Raw genomic sequence first — 23,017 nt, 5'->3', positions numbered from 1 at the left:
GTTCCCTTTTGCTATTTAATCTGATATTAGAGTTATGCCCTTTCCAGTGTATCTTGAGTTTCCTGGTTGTCAAGATACACTGGAAGGGGCTTAACTCTAATATCAGATGAAATAACAAAAGGGAACCTGTGGTAATACATTTATTTTTAATTAAACATGACTTAAATCAAATTTCAGATATTGGAAAAGTGAAACCCCAAAGAAAGGTGGAATTTGGGAGCAACTGCTAGCAAGACTGATCTATATTGTACAAAGTTGTTTCCGTGTATCTAGATGAGATGAATGACTGTGTAATAATAAAGCTCCTTCTTTAAAACATGAATGAGATATCAAATAGTGTCAAGAACGACAATAACAATTACATTTTAAGGGTTCAGTTTAAAGCCTTGGCCATTGAATATTGCTGTTGTTATGGATCTTGTCCTCACTACTTTTCAGCTAGACTAAAGCACTATCATCTGAGTAGATCTCTTTGTTCATCGGAGGCCTGCTTGTTACAAATCCCCAAAATCAAATGGAAAAAGTAGGATGGCACATTGTTCATCTATCAGGCATCACATGTTTGGAATGAGCTTCCACTCCATCTTTGGATGATTAAATCAGAGGCACTATTCAGGAAAAGCATCCAAACCGAGTTTTTTGACCCTGCTTTTTGAAAGGGGTTTTCTTCTGTAGTTGGATGATTGAGCAGTTCTCCTAGCGCCGGGACACTCTTGGAGTAGATGTCGTGCTCAATAAATAACTGATTGATTGATTACAGTGGCAAAAGGTCTTTCATCACTAAGCACCAACATTGAACGGATTTTATGGGAAATGCAACAAGAACAACGACATTGAGGTGGACGGGAATACAATTGATTGCAAAATAACGACTTGAAGTGGTGATAGTGGATGGTAAAAATAGTAATAAATGTACTTGACTTGAAATGTAAAATGCTTAATGAATCAAAGTTATTTAAATTTTTATATTCACAGGGTTTAATCCATCACGATTCTTTAGCCCACTCTGCCACCCCAGTTCAGACATGGCCATATGCAAATCAGTCTGACCGTGTGCCTCATGGGAACAGTCCAGCCCGAACTGCCAAGCCATGCCTTCCCTGGACCGGAAACAAGCTTCCTAGGACCGGTTTCTGGCATTTCAGCCAGGCTTGCTTGAATCCAGTGGCAAAGTGAGTAAGGGACTCACGTCTGAGCATTCCCTGCCAACTTATGGCGAACAAAGCACTACAAAAGGGAGTGGTGATGGACGGAGCATCTGAACCAATCAAACACTCACACCCAGTCAAAAGATCTGGGTTTAATCCATCACCGTGCTTTAGCCCACTCTGCCACCCCAGTTCAGACATGGCCATATGCAAATCAGTCTTACCCTTTGCCTCATGGGAACAGTCTAGCCCGAACTGCCAAGCCATGCCTTCCCTGGACTGGAAACAAGCTTCCTAGGACCTGTCTCTGGCATCTCAGCCGTCTTCAGCCAGGCTTGCTTGAATCCAGTGGCAAAGTGAGCAAGGGACTCACGTCTGAGCATACCCTGCCAATTTATGGCGAACAAAGCGGTACAAAAGGGGGTGTGATGGACGGAGCATCTGAACCAATCAAACACTCACACCCAGTCAAAAGATCTGGGTTTAATCCATCACTGTTCTTTAGCCCACTATGCCACCCCAGTTCAGACATGGCAATATGCAAATCAGTCTGACCCTGTGCCTCATGGGAACAGCCCAGCCCGAACTGCCAAGCCATGCCTTCCCTACACCGGAAACAAGCTTCCTAGGACCGGTTTCTGGCATTTCAGCCATCTTCAACCAGGCTTGCTTTAATCCAGTGGCAAAGTGAGCAAGGGATTCACGTCTGAGCATACCCTCCCAACTTATGGCGAACAAAGCGGTACAAAAGGGGGTGGTGATGGACGGAGCACATGAACCAATCAAACACTCACACCCAGTCAAAAGATCTGGGTTTAATCCATCACCGTTCTTTAGTCCACTCTGCCACCTCAGTTCAGACATGGCCATATGCAAATCAGTCTGACCCTGTGCCTCATGGGAACAGTCCAGCCCGAACTGCCAAGCCATGCCTTCCCTGGACCGGAAACAAGCTTCCTAGGACCTGTTTCTGGCATTTCAGCCGTCTTCAGCATGGCTTGAATCCAGTGGCAAAGTGAGCAAGGGACTCACGTCTGAGCATACCCTGCCAACTTATGGCGAACAAAGCGGTACAAAAGGGGGTGGTGATGGACGGAGCATCTGAACCAATCAAACACTCACACCCAGTCAAAAGATCTGGGTTTAATCTATCACCGTTCTAAGGCATGGCTTGGCAGTTCGGGCTGGACTGTTCCCATGAGGCACAGGGTCAGACTGATTTGCATATGGCCGTGTCTGAACTGGGGTGGCTGAGTGGGCTAAAGAACGGTGATGGATTAAACCCAGATCTGTTGACTGGGTGTGAGTGTTTGATTGGTTCAGATGCTCCGTCCATCACCACCCCCTTTTGTACCGCTTTGAATAGAGTGGGGCAGTATTGCTAGAAGTTGGTGAGAATCTGTTGTCTTGCAGCAGGTGTTGTCATGGTATTCATTGTCTGACGAGGGAAGTTGCGGTATGGCTTGCAGGGTCTTCACGGAGGTCTTATAAGTGAGGGTTTTTGGTAATGGCACGTTCTAGGTTATGGTGTTCTGATAGGATGTAATGCAGTTTCTTGGGTGAACATTTTACTCTGGCTATTGGAAGTGAATAGCAAACACTTTTTGCTTTTTTTGATGACCTATTTGTAGATACTTGTGTGGCGCTTGAATAGGAGCTGCCCATTTGAGCTTTTTATTCCTTCCATTGACTTTCCAAAGTTCTGTTCTCAATCTTCAATACCACACGTGTTGAGCGAAATCTTCTTTGAGTTTTATGCAAGGAGGCTTTCGGTGCTATCAGTCTGTTGACTGCTTCGGTTAGCCAGCAGTAGAATTGCTTTACTTCTGTTATGCGATTAGGTGCTGGGGGTTTGGTGAAGTGTGAGCTTACTTCATTGTCATATAAAGGAGATCTGGAGGTTGATATTCCAGATGATATGGAGATTTAGTGACAGATGACTTTTCATGGTGAGAACGTTTTATGCATGGTGTCTCCAGGTGAGTGTTTGAGTTAATAATCCAGGCGAGTGTGTGAGTTAATAATCCAGGCTCTAGGTTTGATGGGGTGGGGAGGAGGGGATCTTGTTCTAATGAGTTTTGGGTTTTCTACCCAGATGTTAAAGTCTCACAGAATGCACAGGTTGTTGTACATTAGGGCGAAATTGGAAGTGGCGTCTATTAAGGTGTCTGAATGCTAAACTGTTAGGTGGAGGTCTGCACAGTTGCAGGAGTGAGCATGTGATGGTTTGAGTATAGGAGCAGGTGATGAGACATGATTTGCTTTGGCAGCTGTAAACTTCCTTGAAAGTTGTGATCATAAATACGTTTTTAAATTGACTGCTAATCCCCTTGCAGTCTTCTTAGAATATGTTTAGTGAGGATTCTGTATCCAGGTGGGATTGCCTCTCAAAGGGTGGGAGCTGTATCATCTACTTTAGTATGTTTGGTGATGAAGACAAGGTCCATGTTGGAGTCCAAGAACACAGTGCAGCTCTGTATATGATTGATAAATACTGTAATACTGCATTACCTTCTGTCAACCTCATTGCATATTGTTGCAAATTAATTTCCTTAATAGATGGATGTGTGGTTTACTGTTTGATTCATAAGTACAACTGCGATCTAAATGTTACTTATAGCAGTCCTAGCTTAAATGACTTGGGGTGGTTATTACGGAGAAGATGATTTGATCCTGCTTTTTAGACCGTGAAAGAGCTTTCCAGGAGTTTTATGCCCATTTGTTTTTAACCACTTAACTTTTATGTTGCACTTAGAGCCCTTATATATTGACCTGCAAGATCTGTGTCTGATGGGTTAATATCGGTCAGTCAATGTACGATTATTCTCCAACTCTTGGAGTGAATCTGCTGGTCTGTTTATCAGGAGAACACCAAATCTGCCTATGAAACTCACAATACTGTCACCTTATTCATTTGAAGTGTTAGCCTCTTCTGCGGAGTCCCTTTGATCTGCTGGCATTGAGGTCAGCAATGATCTACACTTGAACAGATCAGTCAGAAGTGAATCTCGGTAACCAACTGGCTATGAAAACCATAATCCAAGTAAATTTATGTGAATAAACTCATTTAGGGTGAATCTAGGCCCAGACACGAGTTCTGGGCTCATCCAAACATACTGTTTCCGGTCTTTCTTCTATTTCCCCACAGACATATAACTTATTTTAGTAATAAGTGAATGTGGTCGATATAAGAGGTCTGGCACCCTTTATCCAAATGAATTATGGGGGCTGAGCATTTCGAAGCATTGGGCGCATATTTAAATTTGAAATCGGTATCATCAGTAACAGCCCTACCAGTCCACACCTCACCAGCAAAAAGGCATCTTTACTCATATTTTACGTGAACACTTGTGTTTCATGTTCACCGGAACCCTACCCAAATCGACCCGGAAGCAACAGAGAGCATGTGTGGGAGAAGGAATCAACAAGTGTCAGCTAGCGTATGTAATAAATGGTAGGGTGCGAATGCGCTCTACTGAACATGCATTTGGGAGCACGACCGGTGTGACCCTTCTCTTAGCTTTCCATGAGCAGGAAAAGGAAGTACTTTCTTCCTGCTTGCGAAACGCAGCTCCAACCAATCCTGGAGCTGCTCTCGTGCTGTGAAAGCACCTCCAGGATTGGTGGGAGCAGGCTCACCCTGTGCTTATTTTGAGGCTGGGGGACTGTGCAAGCAATCACCAGACCGTTTTGTGGTAAATAAATAAATAATACCTCTCTTTTTGACTAGACATATATCATAACAGATAGCTCAATAAATAAGAGTCAAGATTCGAGGTAGTGGGAGTTTTTTCAGGTTTAATACAGCATAAGGACAGGAACAGGACAACCTGCATAGGAATAGGATGACAGGGCCCAGCAGCTGCTGGGGCTGGATCTGGGATGAGCGCGCTGACTTTTAATAACAATACATGAGCATATATACATAACGTGAACACATAGCATTACATTGCAGTAGGCGTAGCAGTGGGTGGAGCAGAAGGCGTGACGCGTAGCAGTCGCGAAAGATAAAGGCAAAAGTAGGTGTAACTGGGCGTATACATAGACATGTGGTGCAGACGTAACAGGATATGTCATGAATGGGGCGGAAACCATGGAGGGGGCTACCTAAGGAGCCGGGACCTCTAACCTGGTGGTGCGCGCAAACTGGCAATGACGTATTATTAGGAGAAGCTGGGGGCTATGAACTCTGTGCTAGGAGCAGAGACTGAAGTCTGGAGGGTCGGAGCGACATGTACCTAAACAGTATCTAGTATCTGATGTTTAGAGAACATGTTGATATAAACTAGAAGTCAGGAGGGGAAAGGCTAACAGACTCTAAGACTGGAGCATGCATTATTCTACATGTAGTGCGTGATGAAGAATATTAAATGACCATTAATACAGTATTTCTCTAACGTGGAGCCGTGAAGGCTAGACAATGACGGAAACTATTGATGCAGTTCAGTAGCTTAGGAATGCAGAGAAGGAGGACTGAACTGATAACTGGAATCATAACATATTCTTGGCAGACTCAGAGGCAGAGCCAGGCTGGACCGGGCACTGAGAGGCAGGAAGTAAGTGAAGGGTCGAGGATACAGGTGGGGGCTGTATCGCTCCTCAGCGAGGCTTCAGGAGACAGGAGCTGAATCTAGTGTCCAGGCCCTTTTGAGGCCTAGAAACGGGGACTTTATAATGGAATAACGTGCACACTGAGAAACGTGGCAACGTAGCTTTACATAGGCCTAATATTCGTAGTATTCACGAAGACTGGAAACTGGCATACTAGAGGTGGACACAACTGTAATTGCGTCATTAATCAGACATGGGGAATACATATGCATATTTAATCATGCACACATAACATATGATGGATGACACGTAGGGACACAGAACATGGCAAAATTTACTTTTCCACATTCCCTCCTTGTCACTACGTTTCCATCAGGAAACATCAATTTTCATGATACCGTCTATCATTTCATACAGTATCATTTGCTCATCTCGAATTATCCTGGAACGGGATTTAGAACGGGACTTGGGACTAGGAATACAAGAGGTAGCACAAATGCCGCAAATCGCAGGGCCACATTGTATACAGAGGCAGCAGCTGAATATGATCGCTACTGCAATACCTAGAAAGGACAATATTTTCCATCCCCATGCGGAAATTATATTCCAGAACCAACCGGACCATGTCCAGGTGCCTGGATCTTGGTGTAACAGATGGGCAATTTTATGGAGTCTGGTTATAGCTGAATAAACAGACGGCGCGTTATTTGGAATGAAAATGCAGCAACTAGATCCGATGACTCTACAGGCCCCGCCCCTATCGGCCAGTATGACGTCAAGGACGAGACGATTTTGCAAAACGACAAATCTCATGGCAGATTGCTCTTCGGTTAAGTTACCTAGAGCAGAGGCAGTCTCATTTACTACAGCTTCAAGGGTTCTGGTTAACCTACGGATTAACTTACTATTCTGGACAGGGCCTATAAAGAAGAAGAAACCTTTATTGAAATCGGTATATTGTTCTAGAGTAGTTTCAGTATAATCGACAATTGGGGACTCCCTTCTATGTCTAATGTGTACTAGATGTGTGTTTCTATGATAATCAGATGGGGCTAGAAAAACAGGTGGCAGTAGGAAGGCAATGTAACAGGTTCCCTCCCAATCGAGGGGCAGACGAACATATGCGGTCTGGCCACAAATAAAATATGAATGACGTGAAGCTTTGAAAATAGATTTCCCACTGTCACTATACTTGACAATAGTAGTACAATCACTATGTCCTACATGTACAGAACCATAATTTCGGACACATAATTCGCCTTTGACTGGTAGTACTGAAATAGCAGGTAAGTCTGGAGTAGTATCAGACTGAACATTCAGGACCATAAAATTCGACGAATAATTACCTAAATTATATACTTCATTTTCTAGATCTAAACCTGTTCGGTGAGGGAGACCTTGCTTGTCTGGGAAACATGTACTGTTAAGAAAAGACATATCTGTTGAGGATGACGTTAACGTGGACCATGCTCCACACGAACCATTATGTGAGAATGGATAAGGGAAAAGTGGCAGAACTCCCTTTGGTGTCTGGAAAGGGGGGAGTCGACCACACACCCAACAATTAGTGGCATTGCTGGTCTGGTGTGAGTAATGTAACATGCGGATAAATGAGTTATTACGCATAGCGAGGCGGTAGGACAGTTCATGAGGGGGCAGATCACTAAACGTGTGCTCTACTGTAGCATTAGCAGACTTATTTACATGTGAAACTGGGAAACATAGGTAAAATGCATAACTGGTGCAGGAAATCATAAGGCTGGAAAACAATATAAAACATAGAAAAACGATACATCGGATTGAGTTTTGACTAACTCTCTCACTATGGGGGTCTATTTTATACATGTCAGAAACAGTCTAACCGTTTCACCTAGGGGAGGACTTAGACAATCAAACTGGCTGACTTAATTTACTAGACCGTAGTTTCTGTTTATACTCCTGCTGCAGAGTTTTCTCTAACAGGGGAGGGGTTGTAGCAATGTCTTTTGCGGGACAGTCCTTGAGAGCAATATTCTGGCAATCCTTTGAATCCTGGGAAATGTTCTTAAAGACGGGTTTCAGTCCATTAAAAAGTTTAACATGAGAAAGGTGCACCCAGCCCTTGCGTCCTTCCAACTTCACGGCTGTACGGGTGGTGAGGAGGACCTGTCGGGGCTCTTCCCAACGAGGCTCCAGCGGACTTGATCTGTCAAAGTTGCGGACCATCACCATGGATCCTGGGACGATTTCATGCGGTGCCACCTCGGTATTGTCTGGAAATGCGGCAGCAACCTGTGAACGACATGAGTTGAGGGCAGACATCAAGGAAGCTAGGTAATCTGTCAGCATATTACTTGAAACATCGGTAATACTTCGGGGTCTAGGAGTACCCCACATGTTAGGGGGGCGGCCGAATACGACCTCATACGGGGACAGACCTGATCTGGAATGTGCGACCATGCGCATATAAAATAAAGCGACTGGCAGAGCTACTAGCCAGTCCACACCTTTTTCTTGACAGACTTTGGCGATGCGGATTTTCAGGGTTTGATTATGTCTCTCAACGAGACCGGCTGCTTCAGGATGGCGTACACAATGGAACTTCCACTGGTACCCTAGCAAAAGGGAAACGTGCTTCATTAACTCTGAGGAGAATGGCTGGCCGTTGTCAGAATATACGACTCTAGGGAGTCCATAACGGGGGAAGAACTCACGAACCAACTGCTTGGCAGTGGTCGCGGCTGTGTAATCTGGGACTGGATATGCTTCTGTCCACCTGGACAAAGCGCATACAACTACAAGGACATACTTGAAACCTCGACATCGCTCCATCTGAATATAATCCATCTGGAGGACTTCAAAAGGGTGGTCAGGGGGCTGGAATCCACCTTGTTCCACCGGGACACTTTTACCTGGATTGAACTGACAACATATCATACAGGTACGGACTTTCTGCTTGGCTGCAGCTCGTAAATGCTTGTTGAACCAAATGTTCTGGATACTGTCTAACATAGCTTTTTCTCCTAAATGTGCTGGACTATGTGCGGTATTAATAATGACTTGAACCATAGAGTCGGGGAGAAACCATGTGGCTCTACCCTTCGTTAACCATCCTTGATCTGTCTGGACCCCTCCTTGTTCGGACCATTTCTTAATTTCATCGGGAGTAGCATGTAACTGGATATCTATGACATCTTGAGTAGGGTCCTTAACTGTCATACATGTAGTCGGATCTGGAGTATGTGTCTGTGTCGGATTAACTTGAATGTCTGGAGTCTGTGCTGTAAGCTTGGCTGTGCGGTCTGCTAGATCATTACCTTGAGAAATAATGTCAGTAACTTTCGTATGGGCTTTGCACTTCATGATAGCAATAGATGTCGGTAAATGTATGGCATCTAACAGAGCTTGAATAAGGAGACCATGCTGAATCTTGGTTCCATGAGAAGTCATGAAACCTCTTTCCTGCCAGAGCACTCCGAAGTCGTGTACAACTCCAAATGCGTAGCGTGAATCTGTGTAAACATTAACTTTCAGGTTCTTGGCGTGTATACAGGCTTGTGTCAGAGCAACTAGCTCTGCTGCTTGAGCGGACAGAATGTCAATACGGTGTGTCTCAATAACTTCGGTGTCAGTAGTCACTGCATACGCGGCGACTAGTTCTCCTGTACTAGTTCTCATACATGAACCATCCACATAAAGTGTCAGGTCGGGATCTGGTAACGGAGTATCTGTCAGATCTTGTCTTGGCTTTGTCGTAATGTTAACTACTTCCACACAGTCATGTGGGTCAGGATTCGAATTAGCTGATGGTAACAATGTAGCCGGGTTTAAAACGTTGCAGCGTCTGATTTCTATGTGTGGCTGGAACAGTGTCAATTCATAACCTGTTAGACGTGCAATTGTCAAGTGCTGAGTCTGTGTTCGGTTCAGAAGAACTTCCACAGAGTGTGGAACTTGTACTGTCAAGGAGTGTCCTAAGACTATGGAATCACTTTGTCTGATAGCTAGTGCTGTGGCTGCAACTGACTTGAGGCACGCAGGCAGAGCCTGGGCTACAGGATCTAATGTGCTCGAAAAATAAGCACATGGCTTGTTTTGTCCTGCTTGATCTTGTGTGAGAACAGATAATGCTGTACCTTCACGTTCTGTGACGAAAAGTGTAAAAGGCTTACTGTAGTTCGGTGTAGCTAGAACTGGAGCTTGGCATAGGGCTTTCTTTAACTCGTTGAAACTCAGTGTATGTTCAGATGTCCAAGGGAGAACAGTCGATGCGGCTGCCTCCTGTGTCGTTAACTGTATCAGTGGCTTGGCTAGAAATGCATACTGAGGAATCCATTGTCTACAATAAGAAGTAAGGCCGATAAAGGCACGTACCTCCTTCTGTGTCTTGGGCTGAGGAAGACTCGCTATTAACTGGATACGGTCTGGTGTCAACTGCCTACCCCTCTTGGACAGTAAGTGTCCTAAGTAGACCACTTGCTGGACACAGAATTGAAGCTTCGAAGGGGACACCTTGTGCCCCATCTCGGCTAGGAAATACAAGACTGTAAGGGATGCTCGCTCGCAAGCACGTTCAGAACGGGCTGTGATCAGTAAATCATCGACATACTGGAGCAGGGCAGTGTCAGTTGGCATGTGAATGTTGTCTAGTTGTCTCTTAAGTGCTTGACTGTAAATACTAGGACTTTCTGTGAAACCTTGAGGAGCGCGTGTGAACATATAGCTCCTTCCATTTAAACAGAATCCGAAAAGAAACTGGCTGTCTGGATGAATAGGAACACTAAAAAATGCATTCTTGAGGTCTATTACTGTAAAGAACGTGGCTTCGGAATCAATGGTTGTCAATAGGGAAGAGATGTCTGGAACAACTGGGTACTGCGGAATAATACATTTATTAAGCTCTCGTAGGTCGATCACTAATCGATATACTGGGGGTGCATTTGGATCAGTACGTTTCATGACTGGAATGATCGGAGAATTGCATACGTTGGAGTCAGTTTCTACAACTACTCCTTGAGCGATGAGCTCGTCAATAATTTTGGATAAGGCTGCTACAGCCTCAGGTGGCAATCTGTACTGTCTGATTCGTGGTAACACTACACCTGGTTTGAGAGTCACACGATAGGGTGTGATTTGCATATAACCTACATCAGTTGGACCTTGCGCCCATAAATGCTGTGGAACATTAGACAGTCTTGAATCAAAATCTCGTAATACATAGTGACCCTTGAAGTCACGTAGGAACAATCGTATTCCCTCTGGGGAACAGCATATAACTGCACCTAACTCTTTCAGTGTTTTAATGCCTAACAGGTTTTCTGGACATGACTTAGTAAGTAACAGATCAGTAGTACGGGACAATGGACCTACTTCTAGAGTAACTGGTTTTGAAATCTCATTTACGATAGGCTTTCCTGAAAATCCAAGGGAAACATTTCTTGAGCCTGAGAGCGGAGCCCCTGGAACTTCGGCGTGACTAATTGTGGTCCTACTTGCCCCTGTATCGATCAAAAACTTTCTGTCTTTCCCTAATACTTGACTGTGAACATAGGGACCTTCTTGATCTACAGGTATCTCGATGAGAGGCAAGCCAACCTCCCTCTCTAGGCTGTTTCATGAATACTGCTGGTACTCTGGATACTCAGACTGTGCATACTGGTACATCTGCGATGTAACGTGCTGTGTTGCAGCAATAGGCTGCGGAGCTGTAACTGTCTGTTGTGCATTCTGTGGCTGAGGAGTCTGTGAAACTTGCTCTTGTCTAGGCGGACGTGGTCTTTCTTTAGTCTTACCAGTAGCTATGTTGTGTTTCAGAACTGCACACTCATTTATAAAATGACCTGGCTGTTTACAATAATTGCAGTTCCCTTTAACGGGAGCTGCAGGATGACTGGCTTGATTCGGACCCCTCTTCTGACTGTCTTGAGGAACAGATTGTGCAACTAGTACTTTCATTTTTGTGTCTTTCATACGTTTTCTCTCGTGTTCTTGCTCTTCCCTGATTCTATTCTGGTGGTACTGGAGCATTTGCAACATCTGGGACGGAGTATTAGCTTGCCAGGTACTTTCGACTTTCAAAACTCGATTTTTAACTTGTGGGCTTGAATTCTCGACTAATTTAGTAACAAAAAGGTGAGGGTATGACTCACTACTTGTCTTGAGGCCACTGTTGATACTGAAACATTTTTCAAACCTAGAATAAAAATCACTAATATCTTCCTCTTGTTTCTGTTTACAGGCTGAGATTGCATCCCAGTCTTCTTTTCTAGTTGTCAATAATCTGGGTAAAACTTGTATTAATAATTCTGGTAATTCTTTACATTTATCTCCAAGACCGGTACCTGGTACTCGTGCCTTATCTTCAGCTTCTAGAACTGTCCAATCTATCTTTTTCTCTCCCACCTCCCATTCTTTTTCCCTTAGCTTTTCATACACCCCTGCGGGCAACAGGACCTTTAACATTTTAATGATACCTGGGTAAGTGTATTCTCCCATACGGAGCATGTCTTTTAATTCTCTATGGAACCCTGCTGGATCTTTGTCATGACAGGGAATTAATTTCTTCATCTCGAGGAGTTCCATCTTTGTAATCGGGGTGTAAACAAACACTCGTTGCATTTCACCGTCCTCTGTCTTAACTGGATGCACTTCTCGTAACGGGTTCTGTCTTTCTATGTAAAAGGGTTTACTTTCTGGGGGTGAGACATGAACAAAATGCGGGTTCAGAAACGTTCTATATTTGTGGCGCTGTTCTAGAATGACACTAACTAAATCGGTACCTAAACCTCTCCATCTATACTGGAGTAACTCGTTCAGGATATCATGTAACGGACCTGGATCAAAGTGCTGACCCTCATACAAAGTAATGAGGTGCTGGATCATATACATACCCACCAGTCGCTGCTCGGCTGGGGGCAATTTCAGAAACATTTGTGCCACTATTTCGTCTGGAAAAGTGGTAGAATCAGTAATCCATCGGACTGCTGATCGGGCTAGTTCCTGCTCATGCATGGTACTTAATTCACTGTAACCGATTCGTGATTTCAGAATGTAATCGGTAGCTTGGAACACTTGTTCTAGGGAACCTTGTTCTGGTGCTGGATGATGGAAAGTAGACTTGTGTTCTAGGCGTAAATGGTGATCTGGAAATCTAGATTTTCCTACATACGCTATCCTGGCGGTATTCTCGTCGTCTTCCTCTTCAGGATCAGAGTTACTTTCTTTCTCGCTTACTTGTGCTGCTTTACGTTGTTCGTGTATCTTTATTATTTCTCTACGGATTTTCTTGTACATACTCTCCATGGCACTAATGGTATTGTGCTTACCCTCGGCTATATTATCACTCCACTTTGTCAGGATTTTCATTTCGGCCGGATCTTTAGACGGGTAATCTTGTTCTCTTATTAGACAGTTAATTAAAAATTTTAATATCATACGCTGGATCTCAGCCTTCCTTTGAGACATGGCATCACTAATACTTTCTGGATCATCCCCTGTACGGATGAAACGATATATTCTGTCTAGATCTTCTTTCATATTGGGTAGGGTGACTAGATACTCGGTCACCCTCCTTACGCGTACTGAATATAAAACCATATTATTCTCGCCTGGGACTGGGTCATAGGCACATTCGCCAAGGGCTTGCCTGATTTCTGCAACAGACTTATTACTCTTGGGAGTACGCTGTGATGCTTGAGCATGTAATTCGAGTGCTGATAAACGCTTGCGTGGCGGCGGGGTTTGAGGAGGACCTCCTCCTGCGGCCCCTAGACTAGAATCGTCGACTGATATTCTTCGTGGCGGAGCGGGAAATTGAAATGCTGGCTGGACCGGGGGTACCGTAGCAGGTACTGCATGGGGTGCCCCGGTGTCTGGAGGAGCAGGATGTGCCTGATTTACAGGGACTGGCGGAGCGCGAACAGGATCTGCATATTCAGGGACTGTGTCGTCCAGATAGGACAAAATAAAAATATCAGCTGCGGTCGGTTTGTGACGTAGCTTGGTCGGAACTAGTGGTGGCGGGAAATTACTGGATGCCTCTGGGGTCGCTTTCGGCAGGCCCTCGGCAAGAAGAGGATACATACCCTTAATAAGGGCATTCCTCTGTCTGTCTGACTGTTCGGCTTTGACTTGTTCACCTATCTCGATTAATTCTTTTTCTTGGGCTCGCTCTAAGGATTCTCTACTTAATTCTGATTTTCTGATTTCTTTTTCGGTTCTTTTATGAGCTTCTTTGCGCCATAACTCGATGGCATCTTTCTGTGACTGTCTGGCTTTCTTTTTCCATAATGCTTCTTCTACTCGCATGATGCATTCGGCATCCCATGTACCCGATACGGGCCATCTATACTTTTCATCTAACTGTTTGGTATACTCTACCCATAAATCTAGATACAATATGGCACTTATGCCATGTTTCTGATACATAAAGTGACCTGGACTGTCCCTGGGCGGGACGGGAACTGCTGCTTCCAGCAGACCCTTTCTAGTTTTTAACTGACGTAACTTGGAAAATATGGGCATGACTGAACTGTAATCTAGACACAATACAATACACAATGAACACGATACTTATTCCCCATTCATACCACGACATTAAAATACATGAGAAACATTTAAAAATAACAGTTCGAACAGAATACTACCTGGAAATACTGAGAACAGAACACATAAATTTTCTCGAGAACAGAAACTGACTAGAACAGAAACTAGATGCACTGCTGAAACAGTACGAAACTTACCGGTCTCATAAAGAGACACGTCAGGACCCGCATCCACCGAAGTGGACACTTCGTTTGTGGGACTGTGTACCACCAACCCACAGACCAGAGTCAATTAAATTGACCCTGTCTAGATACCACCCCAGTAACGGTACTCACCGGGCAGCAAGAACGGAAAGCCTCAGACTGGACTGGACTGCTACGACGACGGACGCCGAACTTCGGACTTCGGACTTCAGTTACGGGTGGACCTCCGGATACCTCGGACCTTGGACTCTTGGCTTGGGCTCTGGTCGGGACTCGCCGCGTTCCTCCACCGTCTCGTCTGGATGCTGGACCGCCTCCTCCGTCTCCTCCGTGGGCCTGAGGGATACTTGAGCAGAAATATCTGCCACTGCGCAGAAGAGTTCCGTCACGACTGCAGAGGGTCAGGGGGTCGGCGTGGCTTCACCGACGCGTGGGGAAAGGGCAAGTCCCTATTCGGGCGCCATTATGTGGTAAATAAATAAATAATACCTCTCTTTTTGACTAGACATATATCATAACAGATAGCTCAATAAATAAGAGTCAAGATTCGAGGTAGTGGGAGTTTTTTCAGGTTTAATACAGCATAAGGACAGGAACAGGACAACCTGCATAGGAATAGGATGACAGGGCCCAGCAGCTGCTGGGGCTGGATCTGGGATGAGCGCGCTGACTTTTAATAACAATACATGAGCATATATACATAACGTGAACACATAGCATTACATTGCAGTAGGCGTAGCAGTGGGTGGAGCAGAAGGCGTGACGCGTAGCAGTCGCGAAAGATAAAGGCAAAAGTAGGTGTAACTGGGCGTATACATAGACATGTGGTGCAGACGTAACAGGATATGTCATGAATGGGGCGGAAACCATGGAGGGGGCTACCTAAGGAGCCGGGACCTCTAACCTGGTGGTGCGCGCAAACTGGCAATGACGTATTATTAGGAGAAGCTGGGGGCTATGAACTCTGTGCTAGGAGCAGAGACTGAAGTCTGGAGGGTCGGAGCGACATGTACCTAAACAGTATCTAGTATCTGATGTTTAGAGAACATGTTGATATAAACTAGAAGTCAGGAGGGGAAAGGCTAACAGACTCTAAGACTGGAGCATGCATTATTCTACATGTAGTGCGTGATGAAGAATATTAAATGACCATTAATACAGTATTTCTCTAACGTGGAGCCGTGAAGGCTAGACAATGACGGAAACTATTGATGCAGTTCAGTAGCTTAGGAATGCAGAGAAGGAGGACTGAACTGATAACTGGAATCATAACATATTCTTGGCAGACTCAGAGGCAGAGCCAGGCTGGACCGGGCACTGAGAGGCAGGAAGTAAGTGAAGGGTCGAGGATACAGGTGGGGGCTGTATCGCTCCTCAGCGAGGCTTCAGGAGACAGGAGCTGAATCTAGTGTCCAGGCCCTTTTGAGGCCTAGAAACGGGGACTTTATAATGGAATAACGTGCACACTGAGAAACGTGGCAACGTAGCTTTACATAGGCCTAATATTCGTAGTATTCACGAAGACTGGAAACTGGCATACTAGAGGTGGACACAACTGTAATTGCGTCATTAATCAGACATGGGGAATACATATGCATATTTAATCATGCACACATAACATATGATGGATGACACGTAGGGACACAGAACATGGCAAAATTTACTTTTCCACAGTTTCACAGCCTTTAGATTGCTGGGTGTACAGTGCGCACGTCGGGCTGGCCGTCACAAGACGGCAGGCCAATCCAGCATGCGCACTGTAGACCAGTTCTGTCATCCTGCAAGATTCAGCCACGCTCCCACTCTCGCAAGCTGGTGCGGTAGCAAATAAATAAAATGGCTTTGATATGTAATTTTATTTAATTATGTTTGCCTTCTGCGCTTGCAGCAGGTAGGTCGATGCTCCTGAGGAGGAGCTCCTCCCTAGAATCAACATGGAGGACACTGGTGGGGTGGAAGCAACACCGGGGCAGAAGCAAAGCTGAAGACCTGGGTAGGGGTTGGAAGCAACACAGGGTGAGGTGAGAGAAAAGCAAATGACTGTGAGAGAGCAATGTGGAGCTGGCGGGGAGAAGCATTCTTGTGAGATAGAGGAATTCGGATCGTGGCTTAGGGATAATGAAAATACACGAGGGAGACAGCTGAAAAATACATGCAGTCATGAGGAGTGCTTAGACAAAAAGAAAAAAGTAGTACTTGGGAAGCAAGCAGTGTAAGAACACAGCTAATAGGTCCATAGTCCTTTAAAGGGACAAACATAAGAAAAAGAAGGGAATGCCCACACAAGCTGATTATAAGAGGGAAGCAAATGAGAGTGACAATAAAGTCAACAAATGGTAAGCCATAGGTGGGCTCTAAGCTCACTGTGAGCTAATACAATCTGCAACAGACAGACACTGCCCTGTCTATAGGGTAATATCTCAAAACCAGAGATCCATAAATCGTAAACTACTGGGAACATTCAGGACAGAATACAATTTCCGACAGCGATACTTTGGCTTTTCATCATCAGTACTGTTCACTAAATTGTTTAAGCGACTACACAAAAAAGAAGTGTTTTTTTCCTTTCATCGCTTAACTAATGGTAAAGGTCGTTATTTTATTTTAAACATTTTGTATTATTTTGTTTCAGATGAGTGCACAAATTGTCATCATATCATCGCAAGCCACGAATATACCTTCAGTGTTGTGGACGACTACCAGGTATTTTCGATGCATACTTTATATCCTGGTCGTAATTAGCGTGCACATACTTAATTTTTGATGCTTAAAATGAGCTTTGCAGTAGAACGTTTGGAAACCCCGGATTTCTTTATGCTGGTTGATTTCGAGCAGTACTTTTTTGTAGCAGAGAATAATAAATCCCTATCATTTAAAAAAATCGAAGAATGCCTCAATAACTTAATTATTTTTCCGTTATTTCTCCCACTTTTAATAAAAGCAGGTCCTGCTACATAGGATAATGCGTTTCTGAATCAAAATGTGTTTTAAAAGTCCCCAAAACAGGAGTTTGTCCACGATGAATGAGGAAAAACGAAAGGAAATGGTTTACATGAATTTGTATATATCAATGCATAGAAAAATCTTGCTATGTGGGGTGCAAGTGAAACGGTATAGTCTTTGACCCTGTCCTGTAGGCCTCTGATATTGTGATACCCACATACTTTGCGAGGCATCCTCAGCCTACATTTACCCACCTAACTGCCTATTCTACCTGCTCTGTCTCCGGTGGAGGGAATGTGGTCATGGCGCTTACTAACTGATTGTCCCCAGTTGTAGCTGTACCAAAACCGAAAGGTAAGAACATTTGTATCATTGTAGAAATGATAATTCCTAATACATCAATTGAGGGACGATATCCTGAACCATGAAGTGCCATGATAACCAACTTGCATGGATTTACTAAGTTTTCAGTTTAACATCTACAAGGGGTATCATCTACGGGAATTGTATGAAGAATCGTTACTTTACCACTTTCTCAACTCACTTAGGAATATTCAGCTCTAAAAGGCTCAATTTTAGAATCTCGTCTACCTCAAAAGTTTTCACAAAGCGATAAGGAAAGTAATTTGATTAGTAAAACAAATTATTAAATTGCATTGATGATATTCTTGTATTCAGTAAAGCACAAGAAGGGCAGGATCAAGCACTTTCTGAAGTATGTATCAGTTTGCAAAATGCCAGCTTGACACTTCATAAGGAAAAAAATGTGCCCTGGAAGAAAGGGAATTCGTTTCATTTGGTCATTTATTGTCAGACAAAGGTACTAAACCTGATCCAGAAAAAAAAACAATGCCAGCAACATTAGTTCTCACTGATAATTTCAGTATTGTCTTTTTAAGACGTCCCAAAATTCACCACTATTAGTCCAGCATTGAGAGCATTAACTGAGAAAGGACAATATTTAAACACAACACAAAATTGTAGTTAGGCATTTGAAATCATTAAAAAAGGATTACTAGAGTAGCACATGGCTTATTTTAATCCAGAACTGTGTACAGAATTAACGTTAAAACTAGTGCAGTGAACTCGGTGCTACAGAACCTAAACCAGGAAGTGATTCTCCAAACAAATAATATAGTATGATAGTTAGAGTTTTACTTAGAAAGAAAGTCTTACAACCCGAAAAAGAAAACTTAGCAGTTGTATGGGCATGTGAGAGTAGTATCATTTTCACTTGGGGGGCCAGATGTTTACTATTGTCACTGACCGCCAAGCACTACTTACTTAGGAAATCTTTGCGCAAAAGTGCCTCCATGTCTGATCAAACGAAGGAGCATTAGATTAATGGATTATGATTTTAAAATAATACACAAACCAGGTAAGAAATTAAACACAGCTCACTATATTTCAAGACACCCCTTACCAACCACTGAAGATGGACTGTATCTTGCTGAAGAGTAGCTCACTTTTGTCATATAAGAACCCTCGCCAGAGTGGTTCTTGGAATCTAATCTCTTAACAGCTATGTTGGATGATGCAGAGATGCAAGATGTAATTAAGATAATTAAAACAAGCATTTACAATGCAACGGTTTCACCTTCGGAAAAGTTAGAGCTATTGGCATTGTAAATGACAAACTTTTTATTTATCTGTTAGTTTTGAAAACAGATAAATAAATGGCATTTCATTTACAATGCCAATAGCTTACTCTGTCGCAAATGCGAGACGTATTGCATTTGCACACACACACCCACACAAGAGCCCCCCCACACACACAAAAGCCCCACACACACACAAGAGCCCCACACACACACCACACAAGAGCCCCCCACACACACCACACAAGAGCCCCCCCACACACACACAAGAGCCCCACACACACACACAAGAGCCCCACACACACAAGAGCCCCCCCACACACACACAAGAGCCCCACACACACACACAAGAGCCCCACACACACACAAGAGCCCCCCACACACACACAAGAGCCACACACACACAAGAGCCCCCCCCACACACACACAAGAGCCCCACACACACACACAAGAGCCCCACACACACACAAGAGCCACACACACACAAGAGCCCCACACACACGCAAGAGCCCCCCCACACACACACGCAAGACCCCCCACACACACGCAAGAGCCCCACACACCCGCAAGAGCCCCACACACACACAAGAGCCCCACACACACACGCAAGAGCCCCACACACACACGCAAGAGCCCCACACACACACGCAAGAGCCCCACACACACGCGCAAGAGCCCCACACACACACGCAAGAGCCCCCCACACACGCAAGAGCCCCCCACACACGCAAGAGCCCCCCACACACACACAAGAGCCCCCCCCACACACGCAAAGAGCCCCACACAGAGGTCAGGGGTGGCACAGAAGCAGAGTTTCACCAACTGAGGCTTGCATGAAGCCTCTAGCACAGCCTCAGTGTCGGGATCTTTGTTTACCTTCAATAACACGAGCCCGGTCACGAGCTCCTCTCCTCCCTTAGCCCCTGCTCGGAGGTCGTCTGATAAACTCCCCACACGCGCACCCCTGTCACTTGACCTCTGTTAACAGCCTGGTGCGAAACGACCACCTTCCTGGTTTAGAGACAAATCCCGTCTCGCCCCTTGCGTCCGACCTTCGTCATGTTAACAAAGGTACACAAAGCCCAGCGCCTCAGCATTGTGTTATAGGAGCGCTAAAAAGTCAGAAAGCATCTGCTAGTCGCCCTGGCCGCCCACCTCAATCAGTTTTCAACAAATTCCACAAGGAGTAATTTAGTGTGTGGACGGATTCAAACACAACCTGCCCTCTCCTAGAAGTATTGTGCGTGATCTGTGAAACATATCACAAGTGGCTACTTACTGAAACTATCTGCAGTTCTACAAAAGTCTTAATCACACAAGAGGAAGTAAATGAAGTGTGTTTATTGTTTATGCGGCCAGGGGTACCATTGGAGCTTTTTTAATGTTAGGAGAGAAATGCAACGAACCTACACACATCTCAGAAATTCATTATTAGACCAAATCTGCGTAGATCACCTGTCGGAGTGCCCAGGGTATTGGCACATTGATGCTTTCCAATACAAACCTCGCAGCCGGGGATAAGATACAGAGGGGGTCGAGGGATCTGAGTGGCAGGCGACTGCCCAGCCCCCGCGGCTCCCAGAAGAGCAGTGAAACGGTGTCCACCTGGCCCACGTCCGACCGGGCAGGATGTTGTATCTGTCGGGCAGTGCCTGCCGTCTGCTCGCCGCTGCTGCTCGTCGGGAGTGACGGAGCGCCGTGTGCGCTCGGCTCCAGACTGAACCTCCGCGGTAGAATTCACCCTGGGACCACCCAGCCATTTCTAACTCCACCATAGCAGCTGCTGAATAAATGGCGAGTGTATTCCATGAATAGCGTGGGTTACTAAGCGCTTTTTGCTATAAAGGCACAACGCTGTGAGTAAATAGTCTTTCAATTGAAACCCTTGTACGGATTGCTATGATTGATATAGGTTTCTAACCTAAAGTGCTTCATGGACTGCAGTAACTGAATAATAAGGTTTTATATTTAACGAGCGATGTGACGGCCAGTCGCTGCATAAAATTTGCCCAAAGAGGAAGCCCTTTGCAAACAACAAGCATTGATTGATGTGGGACGCTAACACGAAGCACTTTATGAATAACAAATATTGAATAATAATAACGCCATGTAAAGCACACGCCTTACACTTTCACCCACATCCAGAAACTCGAAAGTTTGAAACCGGCATCCCGGAGCGGCCACGTCCGCTGGTTCAAGACGACTCTGCGGAGCTTCGCAAGTAAGCTACTGCCCGGGCGCCATCTTCGGAGGAATGACAAAAACAAACTTGGAGAAAAAACAAAAAAAACAAACGCCCACCGCTGCATGACGGAGAAAAGGGGTGGAGCTTAAAAAAACACAGAAACGCCCACGAATCAGCTCCCACAATGATTGACACATCTTTCTTCCAATGGCTAGCCTCCATTTATGGAGCTAGCCAATGGACGAGAGAGGCGGGTTAAAGCCCCAGTACTGGAGATCAAAAAATCTCGCCTGCGCGACACTGCTGCGCAGTGAACGCCAGGCGAAACCTAAACAGATGGCTGCATGGGAACAGTGGAATGATTTCAGTGCCAGGTTAGGAAAAGAAGAAAACTTGGCTTTTAGGCAAGCGCCTTGTGAAGAGAGAGTATCAGCAATGGGAACATTGTTCATGGAAGTATAAATTGTGATTACATATCTACTTGGCATAAGAATTGTTGTTATAGCTGATGAAAGTCACAGTGGAATAGATGCCTCCAAAAAGATGTACATTTACCCAAATGCGTTTGCCCTAGTAGACACTATGATACAATTGTGGCACCTTTTTTAAAGCATGGGAAAATCAGACAATCAACATGTCCAGCATCCTAGAAATAGTCTGGGGAATTGCTGTTGTTGATTTTTATGGACCTTTAGGAATTGGGAATCCGGACCCTATCTACTAGTCCTGATAGGTAAATATTCTAGGTTTCCGATGGTACAAAATTGCAGTCTATTTTTGCTGTGTGTTGCTAATTTTTGTTTTTGTCAGCAAGAGGTGTAAAGTCCACTGCCCAAGCAGATAAGGGACTCCCTTTCTGTGATGCAGAGGTTAGGAAGTTTATGGGCATAATTCAATTCACCACGTACAGATTATACCGTTGTTTTCTCAAGCCAATGAAATGATTCATGGGGATAGTTAGGAAAACAGTTCAAAGAGCAAAACTTAAACAAATGTACCTTTATCAAGCCTCGTGTCAAATATTATGAAGGTATCAAATACCCCACATGGGTCAAAAGGAAAATGCACAATCTGAACCGATGTTTATACAAAGTTATCCATCCAGATTGCCTCAGTTGATAGATGTGTCCCCTAAAAGACATTGTTCAATGAAATCAAAGCACAAAAGAAGCAATGAATATATATTAGAAGAGGAGAGCTTATTCGTCCTTAATTACAAGTAGATCTGATGTTAGTCTAACAATGCAAAACACAAATTATGATATGCCCATGTAAATTACTGCAATGAAAGGGACAGTGGTCTATGCTGATTCACAATGTTAACTAGACAGGTAGGCGGTTACTCAAAATATCTCTCATTTCAAGAAATTCAGCGTCACTGACATTGATGCATTTGAAGGAATGGCTGATACTTACTCAGCATCAATGTCAGTGCATTCGGGAGATTTATCACCGCCAACGGGTCCAACTGTACAGCATCTGAGACCAGAAAAACCACTGGAACCATTAGAGGGCCTGAAAGACTCAGTAAATAATTTTATTACAAGTTACAAGCATGATGTGTTGTAGACTCACCATTAAATTATTGAGCAGGGTTTACATCTTTATTTGAAAAAGGGAAGTTATTGTGTTGTAAATGTACTACCCTTAAGGGCACCCTCATTAGTAACCCAGGGAATGGAATGTTGTAGATGGTAGGAAAGACGAAGGACAATTTAATGGACAATATGACAAGCGTGCGCATGCAAATATTAAATAAAGTGATGCACGTCCCCCCTTAACTTCATGATCATTAACCTAGGGTTCTAGGGTTTAATTCTAACCAAGAGAGATTCACTACTCTAGGGAGTACATTTAGCAGTTTGG

General features: G+C 44.4%; 1 protein-coding gene across 1 annotated transcript in view; it reads left to right on the top strand.

The window, feature by feature from the left end:
- The window catches only part of CHURC1 (churchill domain containing 1), a 99,486-nt gene that overhangs the window by 26,684 nt on the left and 49,785 nt on the right, over positions 1-23,017 (top strand). The window contains exon 3 of the mRNA XM_078661987.1: positions 17,058-17,128. Coding sequence (XP_078518113.1) covers positions 17,058-17,128 — 71 coding nt within the window. The remainder of the gene's footprint in view (positions 1-17,057; positions 17,129-23,017) is intronic.

This window comes from Lissotriton helveticus, chromosome 9 (genome assembly GCF_964261635.1).
Source record: "Lissotriton helveticus chromosome 9, aLisHel1.1, whole genome shotgun sequence".
Taxonomy (NCBI): Eukaryota; Metazoa; Chordata; class Amphibia; order Caudata; family Salamandridae; genus Lissotriton; species Lissotriton helveticus.
The sequence above is the reverse complement of the archived record's forward strand: the minus strand, read 5'-3'. Positions and strand labels throughout refer to the sequence as shown.